This window comes from Oryctolagus cuniculus, chromosome 6 (genome assembly GCF_964237555.1).
Source record: "Oryctolagus cuniculus chromosome 6, mOryCun1.1, whole genome shotgun sequence".
Taxonomy (NCBI): Eukaryota; Metazoa; Chordata; class Mammalia; order Lagomorpha; family Leporidae; genus Oryctolagus; species Oryctolagus cuniculus.
Genome location: NC_091437.1, coordinates 578,114 through 589,730, shown reverse-complemented (window position 1 = coordinate 589,730; position 11,617 = coordinate 578,114). Strand labels below are relative to the sequence as shown.

At 57.5% G+C, this 11,617-nt stretch overlaps 1 protein-coding gene across 2 annotated transcripts; it reads right to left on the bottom strand.

Moving 5' to 3' along the window:
• Positions 1-2,286: 2,286 nt before the first annotated feature.
• LOC103346161 (ral-GDS-related protein) lies at positions 2,287-11,271 on the bottom strand. Of its 2 annotated transcripts, none has more exons than XM_070075743.1 (13): positions 10,989-11,271; positions 10,549-10,611; positions 9,033-9,226; positions 7,628-7,821; positions 7,222-7,490; positions 6,380-6,595; positions 5,944-6,047; positions 5,183-5,252; positions 3,898-3,972; positions 3,414-3,488; positions 3,239-3,271; positions 2,782-2,903; positions 2,287-2,564 (listed from the first exon to the last, which is right to left on the bottom strand). In XM_070075743.1, the coding sequence occupies exons 1-13, from the start codon at positions 11,124-11,126 to the stop codon at positions 2,501-2,503; spliced, it is 1,617 nt and encodes a 538-aa protein (XP_069931844.1). In that variant the 5' UTR covers positions 11,127-11,271; the 3' UTR covers positions 2,287-2,500. The 2 variants fall into 2 exon arrangements, with proteins under 2 accessions (XP_069931844.1, XP_069931845.1); XM_070075744.1 differs by having other exon boundaries at positions 3,239-3,268.
• Between the last annotated feature and the right edge of the window lie 346 nt (positions 11,272-11,617).

The window sequence follows — 11,617 nt, the reverse complement described above, 5'->3', positions numbered from 1 at the left end:
GCAATGAGGCACTGTGATCACGGAGAAATCTCATAGATGGCTTCAATATACATCATGGAAAATCCTATTTATCAGAAGCAAACAGATCATAAATGGGACATATAAACAGGAATTTGGTGGTGCTCCAAACTTCGACCCATCTTTAAGAAATATCTTTCCATTTCATGATGTATGTTTTAAAATGGTTTACCTACATGTACACCTGTATACATACTTGCACAATCTTAACATTTAGATCCAGTCATTTTTTGTCTGAAATCTATGGTTTTGAAATTCCACAGACTGGGCCGGCACCGCGGCTCAATAGGCTAATCCTCCACCTTGCGGCACCGGCACACCAGGTTCTAGTCCCGGTCAGGGCACCGGATTCTGTCCCGGTTGCCCCTCTTCCAGGCCAGCTCTCTGCTATGGCCCGGGAGTGCAGTGGAGGATGGACCAAGTCTTTGGGCCCTGCACCCACATGGGAGACCAGGGGAAGCACCTGGCTCCTGGCTTCGGATCAGCGCGATGTGCCGGTCACAGCACACCGGCCGTAGCGGCCATTGGAGGGTGAACCAACAGCAAAAAGGAAGACCTGTCTCTCTGTCTCTCTCTCTCTCACTATCCACTCTGCCTGTCAAAAAAAAAAAAAAGCAAAGAAATTCCACAGACTGAACCCCAGAACATTTTACAGGGACCTTTGCAGTCAGGACCTTTGCATGAATAATGGTTCCATGGTTTCCCGCTGCTCCGTGGTGGACATGGGTCCCTTACTCGAGAACTGGAGCTGCAGGCCATCCAAACAGGCAGATGTCCTGTACTTCGGCCAGGCCTGTCGGGACCGCTTTGAGGGCTGTCTTCTGCTGTGTTTGATTACATAGGTCCAGGCTACCCAGTTTTGAACCCCTCAACATAAGTAATCTGGCAGCATGATTCTGAATAAACCTAAAGTACCAGACAGCTGAGACAGTTAAACCCCAACAGTGTGGGTCCTCCATGGTGCATGGAACATGATTTCTACTCTATTCTGACGCTAGACCAACCTGCCAAAGAGGGGTCTGTCTGCTCCCTGTCTGGAACACCTCCCCAGCCTTCCTCCATAATCTGTGGCAGCAAAGATGCATCCACATTAAGTGAGTTCCTCCTAAAGACATGATCTGAGAGGGGCGTTGGGGTTGTACTGCAGTGTGCCTACTGCAGGAGAAAGTGTCATGAAATGTCCATCTCCCGTGTCTGCTAACCACTTCGATCTGAGGATTCACCCAAAACGTAGCATCCAATCCTCAGAGATTGGCATGATGCAACTGAAAACTCTAGTTGTGTGGAAAGACACTGGAATTAACAAAACCAAACTTTAAAAGCCCACAATATTAATAGTTGAAATAATTCTGCTTTTCTCTTTCTATATTTTATTTTCAAGAGATATACAACTTAAGAGTATAACATATAATTAATTAACTATAAAAACAATGCAGATTATTTTCAAATACTGGAGCATAAAAATATAAAAGCAGTAACACTTAGGATATTGTCACCTCAGGATAACACATCCTGTATCCCTGATCTACCTCAATCATGAACATACACATGTGTACACATACACACACACACACATGTGCACGTGCACACAAGCCTTAGAAGCCAAGGAGGAGCCACACATGTCTGCTCTTATCTAACTATGGAGACCTTTATTCCTTCTCTTCTCTGAAAAAGGCTCAAATCCCCGGTAAAACACAGAAGGTAGATACTTCTCATTAAAAATATCAGCAACAGGTATAATTTATACACATCACACACATTTATATGTAATCATTTTTAGGTCACTCTTTATTTCACCAAGAAAAATTGACTATTTTTTATTTTAACTTTTATTTAATGAATATAAATTTCCAAAGGAAAAATTGACTATTATGATATCACTTCCTACTAAAACTCAAGGAGGCTATCGTCTGGCAATGGATATCTGGGCTGCGTGCTTGGAAAATTCTCTGGATATTTGGTGACAAAGCACTGAGTGGAAACAGTGCAAAGAAAAGACCACATCTGATCCACAGAGGGCTCCACAAGTAACATCCTAAACACAGGAAAGAAAGTGCAAGAGGAGTGAGGCAGTGTTTTTACACCAGGCACCAAATGATCTGCCAGCTCCTCTTAGACGAACCTCAGGGAACCTCAACCAGCGAGGTGCAGCTCCTGGAGCTGCAACTAGGAGGGGCCCATGTCCGCGGCACATTTGCACGGGTGGAACACCGCTCACAACCTCAGATATGGGGAAGCAATGACGAGGAAACATAAAACTCATGGCGCAACATATTTATATTAACTTTAATAAAATTCTAATAGGGAGTTACTAACAGTGACTATAGTTAAATAGGAAAAAGAGAAAACATAAGTGGGGCAATTAAACTGATACAATGCAGGCCTCAGCTTCACAGCAGGGAGGCCACTGTCCCAGGCACCAGGCTCACAATGAGCTCAGATCTGCTCCTGAGGTTCCAACACCAGGGCATCACGATGGCGTTCATGGCCTTGAGGCCACTGCAGGCCTCTTCGCTGAGGGCTCCAGCTGGCAGGAGAGGGCGTAGCTAACGGAGAGAGCACAGCCTTGAGTCCACCAAGAGCCTCAGCTCAGGCCTCCCTCCCAGGGCCTGTCCAGGAGCTGCAGTCCTGAGGCCAGCAGTGCCCATGGGACAGGACCTGCTGCCCACCAGGGGGCCTGGGCGATGCTCCCTGTAGCTGCACAGCAGGGAGAGCCCTCCCACCCCCACCCTAGGCTTCACCTAATTCCTGCCCATCACTCACCTCTCGTTTTCCGTGAGAAACTCCACAGACCGGAACCACACGACAAACTCCTCATCACGCTTAAAATAATACTTGCTCGCTGCCACCTGTAGCAGTTGGATTTCTTGCAGGACTGTAATTTCCTGGGAATGGAGGGACACACAGGACACTGTCAGGGCCTGGGCTGGGAACGCTGTGGGGACCTGGTAGGGGAGGGGCTGCGGGGTTCTGGGTGTTTCCTCTTAAGAGACCACCTCCACTCTACCCCATGCAGGCCCCACCCTGGCCTCCGAAGGGGGTGCAAACAGCCCCTCCCCAGGGGCTTCTCCTTGATTCCAGTCCTCTACCTGCACCCACCCTAGGGATGGGTCTCCCCCTCATGTGCACCCAGCCCTCCTAATAGAGCAAAGCTGCAGGGACCAGGACCACCTGTGACCCCCATTCCCCTCCTGCCCTGAGTGAGGACACAGCTGCTCACCTTATTCAGTTTCTGGAAGCTGATGTCAGCCTGCTGGAAGGCAGACAGAGTCCATCAGAACCGCCCCCAGCTGGGCCCAGCCCTGACCCTCCCCTTCATGAGGTCCTCGAGCCAGGCTCTCCCATCCCCGAGCCTCAGGGACCCGGCCCTCCCCACCTGCCCCAGGATCACTCACATGCACAGAGTCCCCCATCGCAGTGTGCAGCATCACCAGGTCTGTCAGGTAGGTGCCAAGAAAGGGGACGACTCCCTGTGCCACAGGGGGTGGTGATGAGCACCTGCTCTCAGCTGCCACATGAGCCCTGGCCCTAGAGACCCCTCCACCCCAGCTCCTGAATCACGGCTCATGTCTTTCACTGGGAGCCATCAGGACCTTGGCAGCCTCCCCCATTCTCCATCCTCCCAGCTACTCCCAGGACAGCAGGCACCCCTAGGACTCCTGCTGGGATGTCCAAGGGCACACAGGCTGTGTGGCCCCCAGTGCCACCTCAGCCCCAAGTGCACTGAGAGCCCAGCTGCCCCAGGCCCTGGCTCTGGTCTCTCTGGTGGAGGCCACTGAGGCAGTGTGGGGACTGCAGGGAGGGCTGGAGGTGGAAGCCCTGCTCCTGTGGCTCGGGCCCTGGTGTGATGGAGGAGTCCCCTCGCCCGGGCACACACACCTTCTGTTGTTTCCGCAGCCTCATCTGTGCTCTCTGCGGATTCTTCTCCCGGGAAGCAAGCTTGAAGGCCCCCTTCTGCCAGGATCAAGGTCAGGGTCACAGGGCCTGCCCACACCTGGGCCCTCTGCTGGGGCCCTGCATGTCTGACCCCCTCCCCCAAGTGCACTCTGTGCTCCCACCCTCACTGGGGGCACCTTGAGCAAGGGGCCTCCCTGGGTCTGCTCCTTGGCTGGCGAGGGTGTTGGGCACCCCCCCATAGCTGTCCTGACTCAGCATCCTATGCCTGCCCTCCTCCTCCTCACTGTCCCCTGGGAGGAAGGCCAGGCCCTACACCATGCATCACCCTTCCTTGTGCCTCACCAACCCCCATGAGCCCTGCACAACAGGCTCATCAGCCCCATCCTCTACTTGAGAAATCAGAGGCCATGGGCAGTGACCAGCCCAGGGCCACACAGGAGAGCCTGCCCTGCCCCCAGCTGACCGGCATCCCACTGCTTCACCCCAACTCCAGCTGCACCCCTGGCCAGAAGTCCATCAGGGCTCTCTGTGTCCTGATCCCTGGCCAGGCACAGCCATAGAGGGAAAGGGCCAGGTGGTCTCAGGAGGCCTGGCTGACAGGTGCTGGCCACCCAGCCCCACTGGGTGCTCCCCACACCCCCAGCAGGGTTGAGGATGAACCACAGCATCTGCTGCACATCTCCCCTGCCACTCAGCGAGTGGACCCCAGGAATCATCTCTAGTGACAGGCAGGGCCTGCACAGGCTCTGGGTGGCCACACTTTGCTGCCTCGATCAGGTGGATGGCGTTAAGATGTGGTCAGGACAGAGCCAGCAGGCATGTGTTAGGAGGCCCCAGGAACTTCTCCTCATCCACCTGGAGATGATGTCATTGCCCTGCGCAGGGTGAGAATCCCAGGACCTCAGGTGATGGGCAGTGGGTCAGGGCAGGACGGACATCACAGCCACAGGTGTCTGTCTCTCATGTGCCCACTGCACCTGATGCTCGGCAGCCGTCTACCATGGGCCCTGGGACACCCATGTTGTTCGGTTCCCCCCTCCCCAGTGCAGGTCCTGGGCAGGCAGATCCCAGGCAAGGCCTGGCTCCCTGAGGAACCGAGGTCACCTGGTGGAAGGAAGGAAGCCCTTCCTGCCACTCTGCCACACAGCCCAGGTGGGGTCAGGGGCACAGAGCCTGTCCTGCCGGCCAACACCACCCCTGCACAAGGCCCTCACCCCACACCTCACCCTACCCCCCAAACACTTGCCCCACATCCCAGCCCCCCTACCTTGGTGAGCCGATCCCTGCTCAAGCCATTGTCCTTCTCACACAGGTGCTCAAATTTTTTGCAGCATTTCCTGTGGAGATGGGAAACCAGGAGGAGCTACTCAGTGTGATGGGAGGGTGGTGAGTGCAGCTCCCTTTACTGGAGAGCAAGGAGGATGCACACGGCCCAGGTGAGTTTCCCACTGAGTTCCCTAAGCCCTGGTGCCCAGGGGACAGGCAGGGAGCTCAAGTGGTTCTCCTGGGCCCCTCCCCTCCACTGAGCAACACTGTTCTGCCTCAAGTTCACCTGCACAGGGAGCTCTGGTGCTGCCCAGGAGCAGGTGCAGGTGGGCAAGTTAAGAACCTGGGTTTGGGCTGGTGCTGTGGTGCAGAGGGTTAGGCTGATGGCTGTGATGCCAGCATCCCATGTGATCACAGGGTGCCCAGATGGAGAAGGCCACCGGCTTGGGCCTGGCCCAGCCACTGTGGCCACTGGGGGAGTGAGCCAGCACTAGAAGGTTTCTCTGTCAATCCCTTTTTCTCCGTAACTCTGACTTTTACACAATACATAAATCTTAAAAAGGAACCAGCGCCTGACACTAAGTAAATGTCTGTGAGACAGATATCCTGGCCTTGGACCGAGGGAGGCAGTTGCCCTCCCCAACTGGTCCATGTCTGGTCCCCAAGTCCCTGGCCACTGGCCCTTCTCAGCTTCATGGGGGTTAGTGCTGAGTCCTGGGGTCCCAGGCAACCCTGGAGCTCCTGGACAAGACAGGCACCCACCTGGAGACTTCTCCCCACGTCTCTTTCAGACGGTAAAGAGAGGTGGACCGCAGAGCAGACAGGATGGCGTGGACCGAGGAAAAGTTCCTGAGGGTCTGGCACTCCTGGAGAGCAGAGCGAATGAGGGAGAAGTCACCTGATCCCCCTGGGCTGACGTCCCCCTCCTGCATCAGATGCCCACGGAGCCACAGGAAGGCACCAGGGCACTGTGGCCACCCTCACAGGGAGAGGATTGGGTTCAACCCACACGGAGGTTCAGGTGGGAGGTGAGCATGCACCCCTGGGGGAAGTGAGTCAGGTCAGGCCCCTCCCTGCCAGGAAGGGCCCAGGGTCTGTGCAGGGTCTTCAGCCACAGGGTGTACTCCCGAGGGCTGATAAAGCAAAGTGGCCATTCCCAGAGTGCAGTGAGCGAGGGCCCTGGCCACCCGCAGCTGACCTTGGCCACCTTGATCCAGTGCTCCACCACACGGGCTCTGTCCGTGGCCTTCATTTTGGGGTCCTTCAAGCATGTGGTTACTACACAATTTGTCACACAGTTGAACTGCTGGACGGTGGCACGGACAGTGGAGGCCAGGTGTTCCTTGCCTCTCTTGTTGCGCTCGGTCCAGACGGAGCCCAGGCAGTGGAAGGGCACGACCTTCTGGAACAGCTCCTGGGGAGGAGAGTGTCCCATAGGCACAGCCACCCCCACTCAGAGTGCAGGGGTGCTGTGCATGGGGCTCACAGCGGTGGGAGCAGCAGCCCACTGAGGGTGCCCAGAGCCCCACGGCCCAGAGCCCATTCTTGGAGAGAAGACACAGAGGTGTTTTCTCCCAGGCATCCTGGCCAACTCCCCATCCCTCAGCCCATCGCCATAAGCCCTGTGCTCCTTGTCCCCATCCCAGCGAACCTCCCTGTGGCAGCTACACCAAGGGGCTCTGTTTGCGTGTCTGCTCTGGGACCCCGTCCAACTCTGAAGCCTAATACTGCTGAGACAGGTAGGCATTCTGGGCAGACTGGCAGGGACGGGGTCCTGGCTGCACCTCAGTGAGTGCCCTCTACCACCACTGGGCCACACCGTACCCAGCTTTCTGTCTGTCGCTCTGTGCACCTGGCATGAGTGTATCCCATCTCTGCTGTGCACAGGGGACAGGTGGGTTAGGACATGAGAAACGAGCCCGGGTCACACTGGGGCTGAGACATGAAGCCTGGGCTGACTCTGGCCAGGGCTTGTGTGGGACGGCAGGTGCCACAGGGACGCCGTGGTCCTGGCCCTGCCCAGCAGAGCCGGCTGCTCACCGCATCCAGAAGCGTGAGCTGTTCTGCCATCGTCCTGGGGGAGAAGGCGGTGATGTCAACCATCTCCGCCCCAGGCAGCTCCTCTGCAGTCCCAGCCCAGCCAGAGGAGGCCTGTGGAGCTGGCCCTGGTGCTGATTGAGCGCATGGGGGCAGGCCCCGTGGGGAAGCTGGCCCTGGCTCTGGAGCAGGTCCTGGCTGAGCCAGTGGTGCTGCAGCTGGCTCCAGAGTCAGTGTGCGGAAGGGTGCTGGCCCTGCACACAGAGCAGGAGCTGGAAGAAGAGAAAGGGTCGCCAACGTGAATCACCTTCCAGTGACCTCTGCAAACCCCGAGAGGTCACACTGCCTGAAGGGGATTCCAGCCCCAAACACCACCCCTGAGAGACCTGCAGACTGTGCTGCCCCTCACCGTCTGCTTTGGCCTCAGGGTGCTGGGCGTGTCCGGGCAGGGCATACAGAAAGTACACCTGGGTCCCCAGATCTCCTCCAGGCAGGCTGACAGGCTTGCAGCCCACCTTCATCTTCAGCAGTGGAAGGCTGGTGCGGCCATGGAGCTCTGCCTTGTACAGGTCTCTGCAGCTTCCCAGGAAGGAAGCCATGTTGCTGGGGATGCAAGCGAGGGCAGCAGGGTCAGAGGCTGGCCTTGGCCATCACACTGCACTGCCTGGGACCCCTCTGTGACTCTGGGACCCTGGGCATGCCTCAGCCTGTCCAGAGCATGATCCCACCCCCAAGCCCTCCTGGGCTGCCCCGGCCGTGGGAGACCTGGTCAACAGGGCTGGTGCACACCCCGTGGTGACATCCTCCCAGTGACCTTCTTTCCTGAGGGGAGGGCCTCCGGTTCTCAGCACGGAGGCTCCAGGCAGACTTGGGAGCAGGTTTCTCAGGATCTCTGCAGGTCTGGGTCTCCTGGGGCAGGGGCGAGTAGTGTGGGTGGAGCTGGGAAGCACCTGTGCTGGGCATGGACCCCTGGCTGCTCTATGCCCCAGCCTCCCCTCTCCTTTGCAGGTCTGGGACCCCATTCCCAGCTCTGTTCTCCTTTCCTTTGTGGGGAGTCCCCAGGCCTCGGTACTCTCAGAGGAGTCACAGGAAGTGGGAGATCCACACCCTGTCTGTCCCTCCCCAGCCACAGACCACATTTCACTCCCACAGTTTGCAGGGACAGAAGGCCTCTGACTGGACCCACAGTCCGTGACGTCCTAGTGGGGCCTGGGCTCTGACATCCTGGCAAGACCATGGGGGGACGCATCCTCTTCCCTCTGACCCTGTGCACAGGACCCAGGCAGGCCTTCAGCTGGGAGAGTCTGGGTCCTCCCAGGTCAAGAGGCCCCGGGAATGCTGTCTGCTTTGCTCGCTGAGCTGTGACGCATGTCTGCAAAGTGACTGCCCAGTGTTTAACATTCACGTGCTGTGGGATGAACCACACACGGACCCTTGCCAGAGAGCTGAGGGGCCTGGGCCCCACACCCAGTGCCCAGGCCCTGCTCTGTCTGAATCAGGGACTGGGGCTGAGGGGCCTCCTTTACAGATGGGAAGGCAGGGCTGCTCTCTGTGGGGTTTTCCAAACCTCGAGGGCTGTGGGCTATTGAGTCCCGAGGGTGCAGAGACCAGAAGAAGAGGGATGAGTGCAGCACCAGCAGCCCTGGCCACAGAGCAGGCACCAGGCCCCTGCCGTGTCTGCAGTCACATGGTCCCTGTCAACCCCTGAGGCTCACGCCCACACCACCCCACTTCTCAGAGGAGCACACAGGCACAGAGAGCCACGGCTAGGGGGCGGCAGAGGCCCCGTGTGCCTGGAGGGCACAGACACTCACCTATGGAATATCTGGTCCAGGAAATACGGAACAGTACTGAAGTCGTCATATGAGCACAGCAGATTGGACAGGTAAGCAATGGTTCTTCCTGGGGAGGCCGGGACCAGGGACTCCTCCAGCTTTGCCCCGGTGCATGGCTGCAGGCTCCGCAGGGGGCAGACCTCCGCCAGGTGCAGTGTGGACACACCTCCAAACTAGGGGGGACCAGCAGGGACAGGAGTCAGGGACCCCCAACCACAGGACTCTGGGCTGGGAGAAGACCCCCTCATAGAGGGCATCCAGTTGCACCAGGTGACCCCTCACATCCCTGGGGGGTGGGGAATAAAAGGCCCAGAGTGACTTTGTTGGCCACATAGAGAGCAGTGTGGGAGAGTGGGGAGGGCAGAGTATCCCCCCAGGGAGGCCAGCAGATGGGAGCAGCAGTGCAGAGATGGCAGCTGGCGGTGTCCTGGCCACAGCCCTTCTGCACGGTGATATGACCGTGGCTGCTCCAGGGGGACACCTCAGCCCCTCTCCCCAGCAAGTGCGGTCTGGGCCTCTGTCTCAGCAGGGCATTAGCTCCTGTGAGAGCGACGGTGACGCTCTGACTCTGCATCCCTGAGTGTGGTTGCATGTGCCATGTGCTCCTGAGGAGGTGATGGACGTTAGGCCAGGCCATGGTGTGGGCCCCAGCTCTGCCATGCTGATAAGGAGAGGGGACAAGGACACAGAGAAGCACGGGAGAACACAAGAACATGGGAACAGAGATGGACATGTACAAGCAGGAGACACAGGGACATCCAGCCCCCAGCACTGTGTGCAAACTCCTGTGTGAGAGCCGCCCTCGTGTGGGCCCTGGGCTTGACTGCCCAGCAGACCAGGCTTCCAGGGGCACTCTCTGAGGCCGTGACCTGCAGCAGGGCAGCCGGGGACGAGCACTGGAATCCCAGCTGAGCCGCAGGACAAATGTCCTTTCTCATGGAACAGGATGGAGACGGGTGGGGGCTCCAGGGCTGAGACCAAGAGACACACTGCCAACACATGATTGCAGTAGTCTCTCTCTCTCTCTCTCTCTATCTCTCTATCTCTCTCTCTCTCTCTTGAGTGTAAGCCTCACCCCTGTGTGTGGGGTTTGGGTTCTCCGTCGTGGGTTGTGGGGAGGTCTGGAAGCACAGCAGAGCTGACCTCTGCCCGGGATCCCGGGCTGGGTGGGAAAACAGTGCTGTCCCACACGTGGACGCTCTTGACTTCGTATCCAGGGAACCACTAGTAACCTGTCCCCTGAAAATCCCACCAGGGCCCGACATGGGGTTGCCATAACCCAGCTGTCAGTGGGCAGCATAGGGGCGAGATCTCTTAGGAACGAGACTGGGGTCAGTCACTCAGGAGTGAAACACCAGAACGGGGCCCAGAGGTGCCTATATCCAGGCTCTGGTCCTCGGCCCAGCCTGCTCATCTTGAGTCCCTGCCTGTGTATCTCCCTAGACTCCTCCTTCAGCCCAGCCCAGCACTGTCCACAGCTGTTGGCCTGACGCACCTGTCCGTTGCCTGAGAAGATGAGTTCCTCACGGGAATCATTGCTGATCTCCAGCGTGGAGCCCTGCAAACAGAGTGCCCAGAGCCAGGCCAGAAGGCGTCAGTGTCCCACAGGAGACACTCCGTGAGTATTTCCACTCCCCAGGTCACATACGTAGGGACATCTGTGTATACCCCCAGCCAGGTGGACTCCAGGGGACACAGGAGAACTCAGATGTAACCCCTGAGTACACAAAAGGGCCCCCAACACCCACTTTCCCATCTGCCATCCCTGGAATGGGTACGGACGACACCACAGCTGTCCTCCAATGCCTGAATCCTGGTGCTGTGCAGGTAGGGCCCCTCCTCTGTTCCCTTCTTGGGAACGGGAGGACAGCCCACGCGGGGTCACCAGAGACTCCGGCCCTGGAGGGACTTTCCGGGGCTGCTAAACCCTGTTACCTGTGGCTGCCTCCTCCCCCGTGGCCACAGGCGTCCATAGTGAGAGCTCAGCCAGCTTGTTACACGCTGGAAGAGACCTTCATTCTGGGCTTTGGCTCTGCGAGAGCCTCGCCTTGAAGGGCAGCAGCAAGGGAACATAGTTCTCCCTGCAACGTTTCCTATCAAGTGAGCTGGCAATGGCTACCACTAGAATGTGGGTGCCTGGTTACCAGAGTTCCATGTTCTGTTGTGGCCCGTCACCAAGGAAGTGAGGTCACTTCCTCCAGGTCCAGTACATGGACCCTTCCAGCAGGAAGAGCTCCCAAGGCCCTCTGGGCTGCTGATTGTTCCTCTCCTGCCTGATGCCATCCCCTTGACTGTGCACAATTCTGCAAACACAGCCCCATCCCTCAGTGCCTGGGAGACCTGGATGGGGTCAGGATCCCAGGTTGAAGGGCACTCAGTTGGAGTCTAAACCTCCTTTTCCTATCATTTCCCAAAGACAGTAGCCTGCTTCTTAGGAAGGCCCCTAAAATCCAAGCTAAAGTCAGTGAGGAAAGCCAAGGGCAGTGTCTACAACAGACTCGAAGCTCCATCCCTGAGTGGGGGGGGGGGCCCATCGGCCAAGGAGATTTAGAGGATGGCCTGAA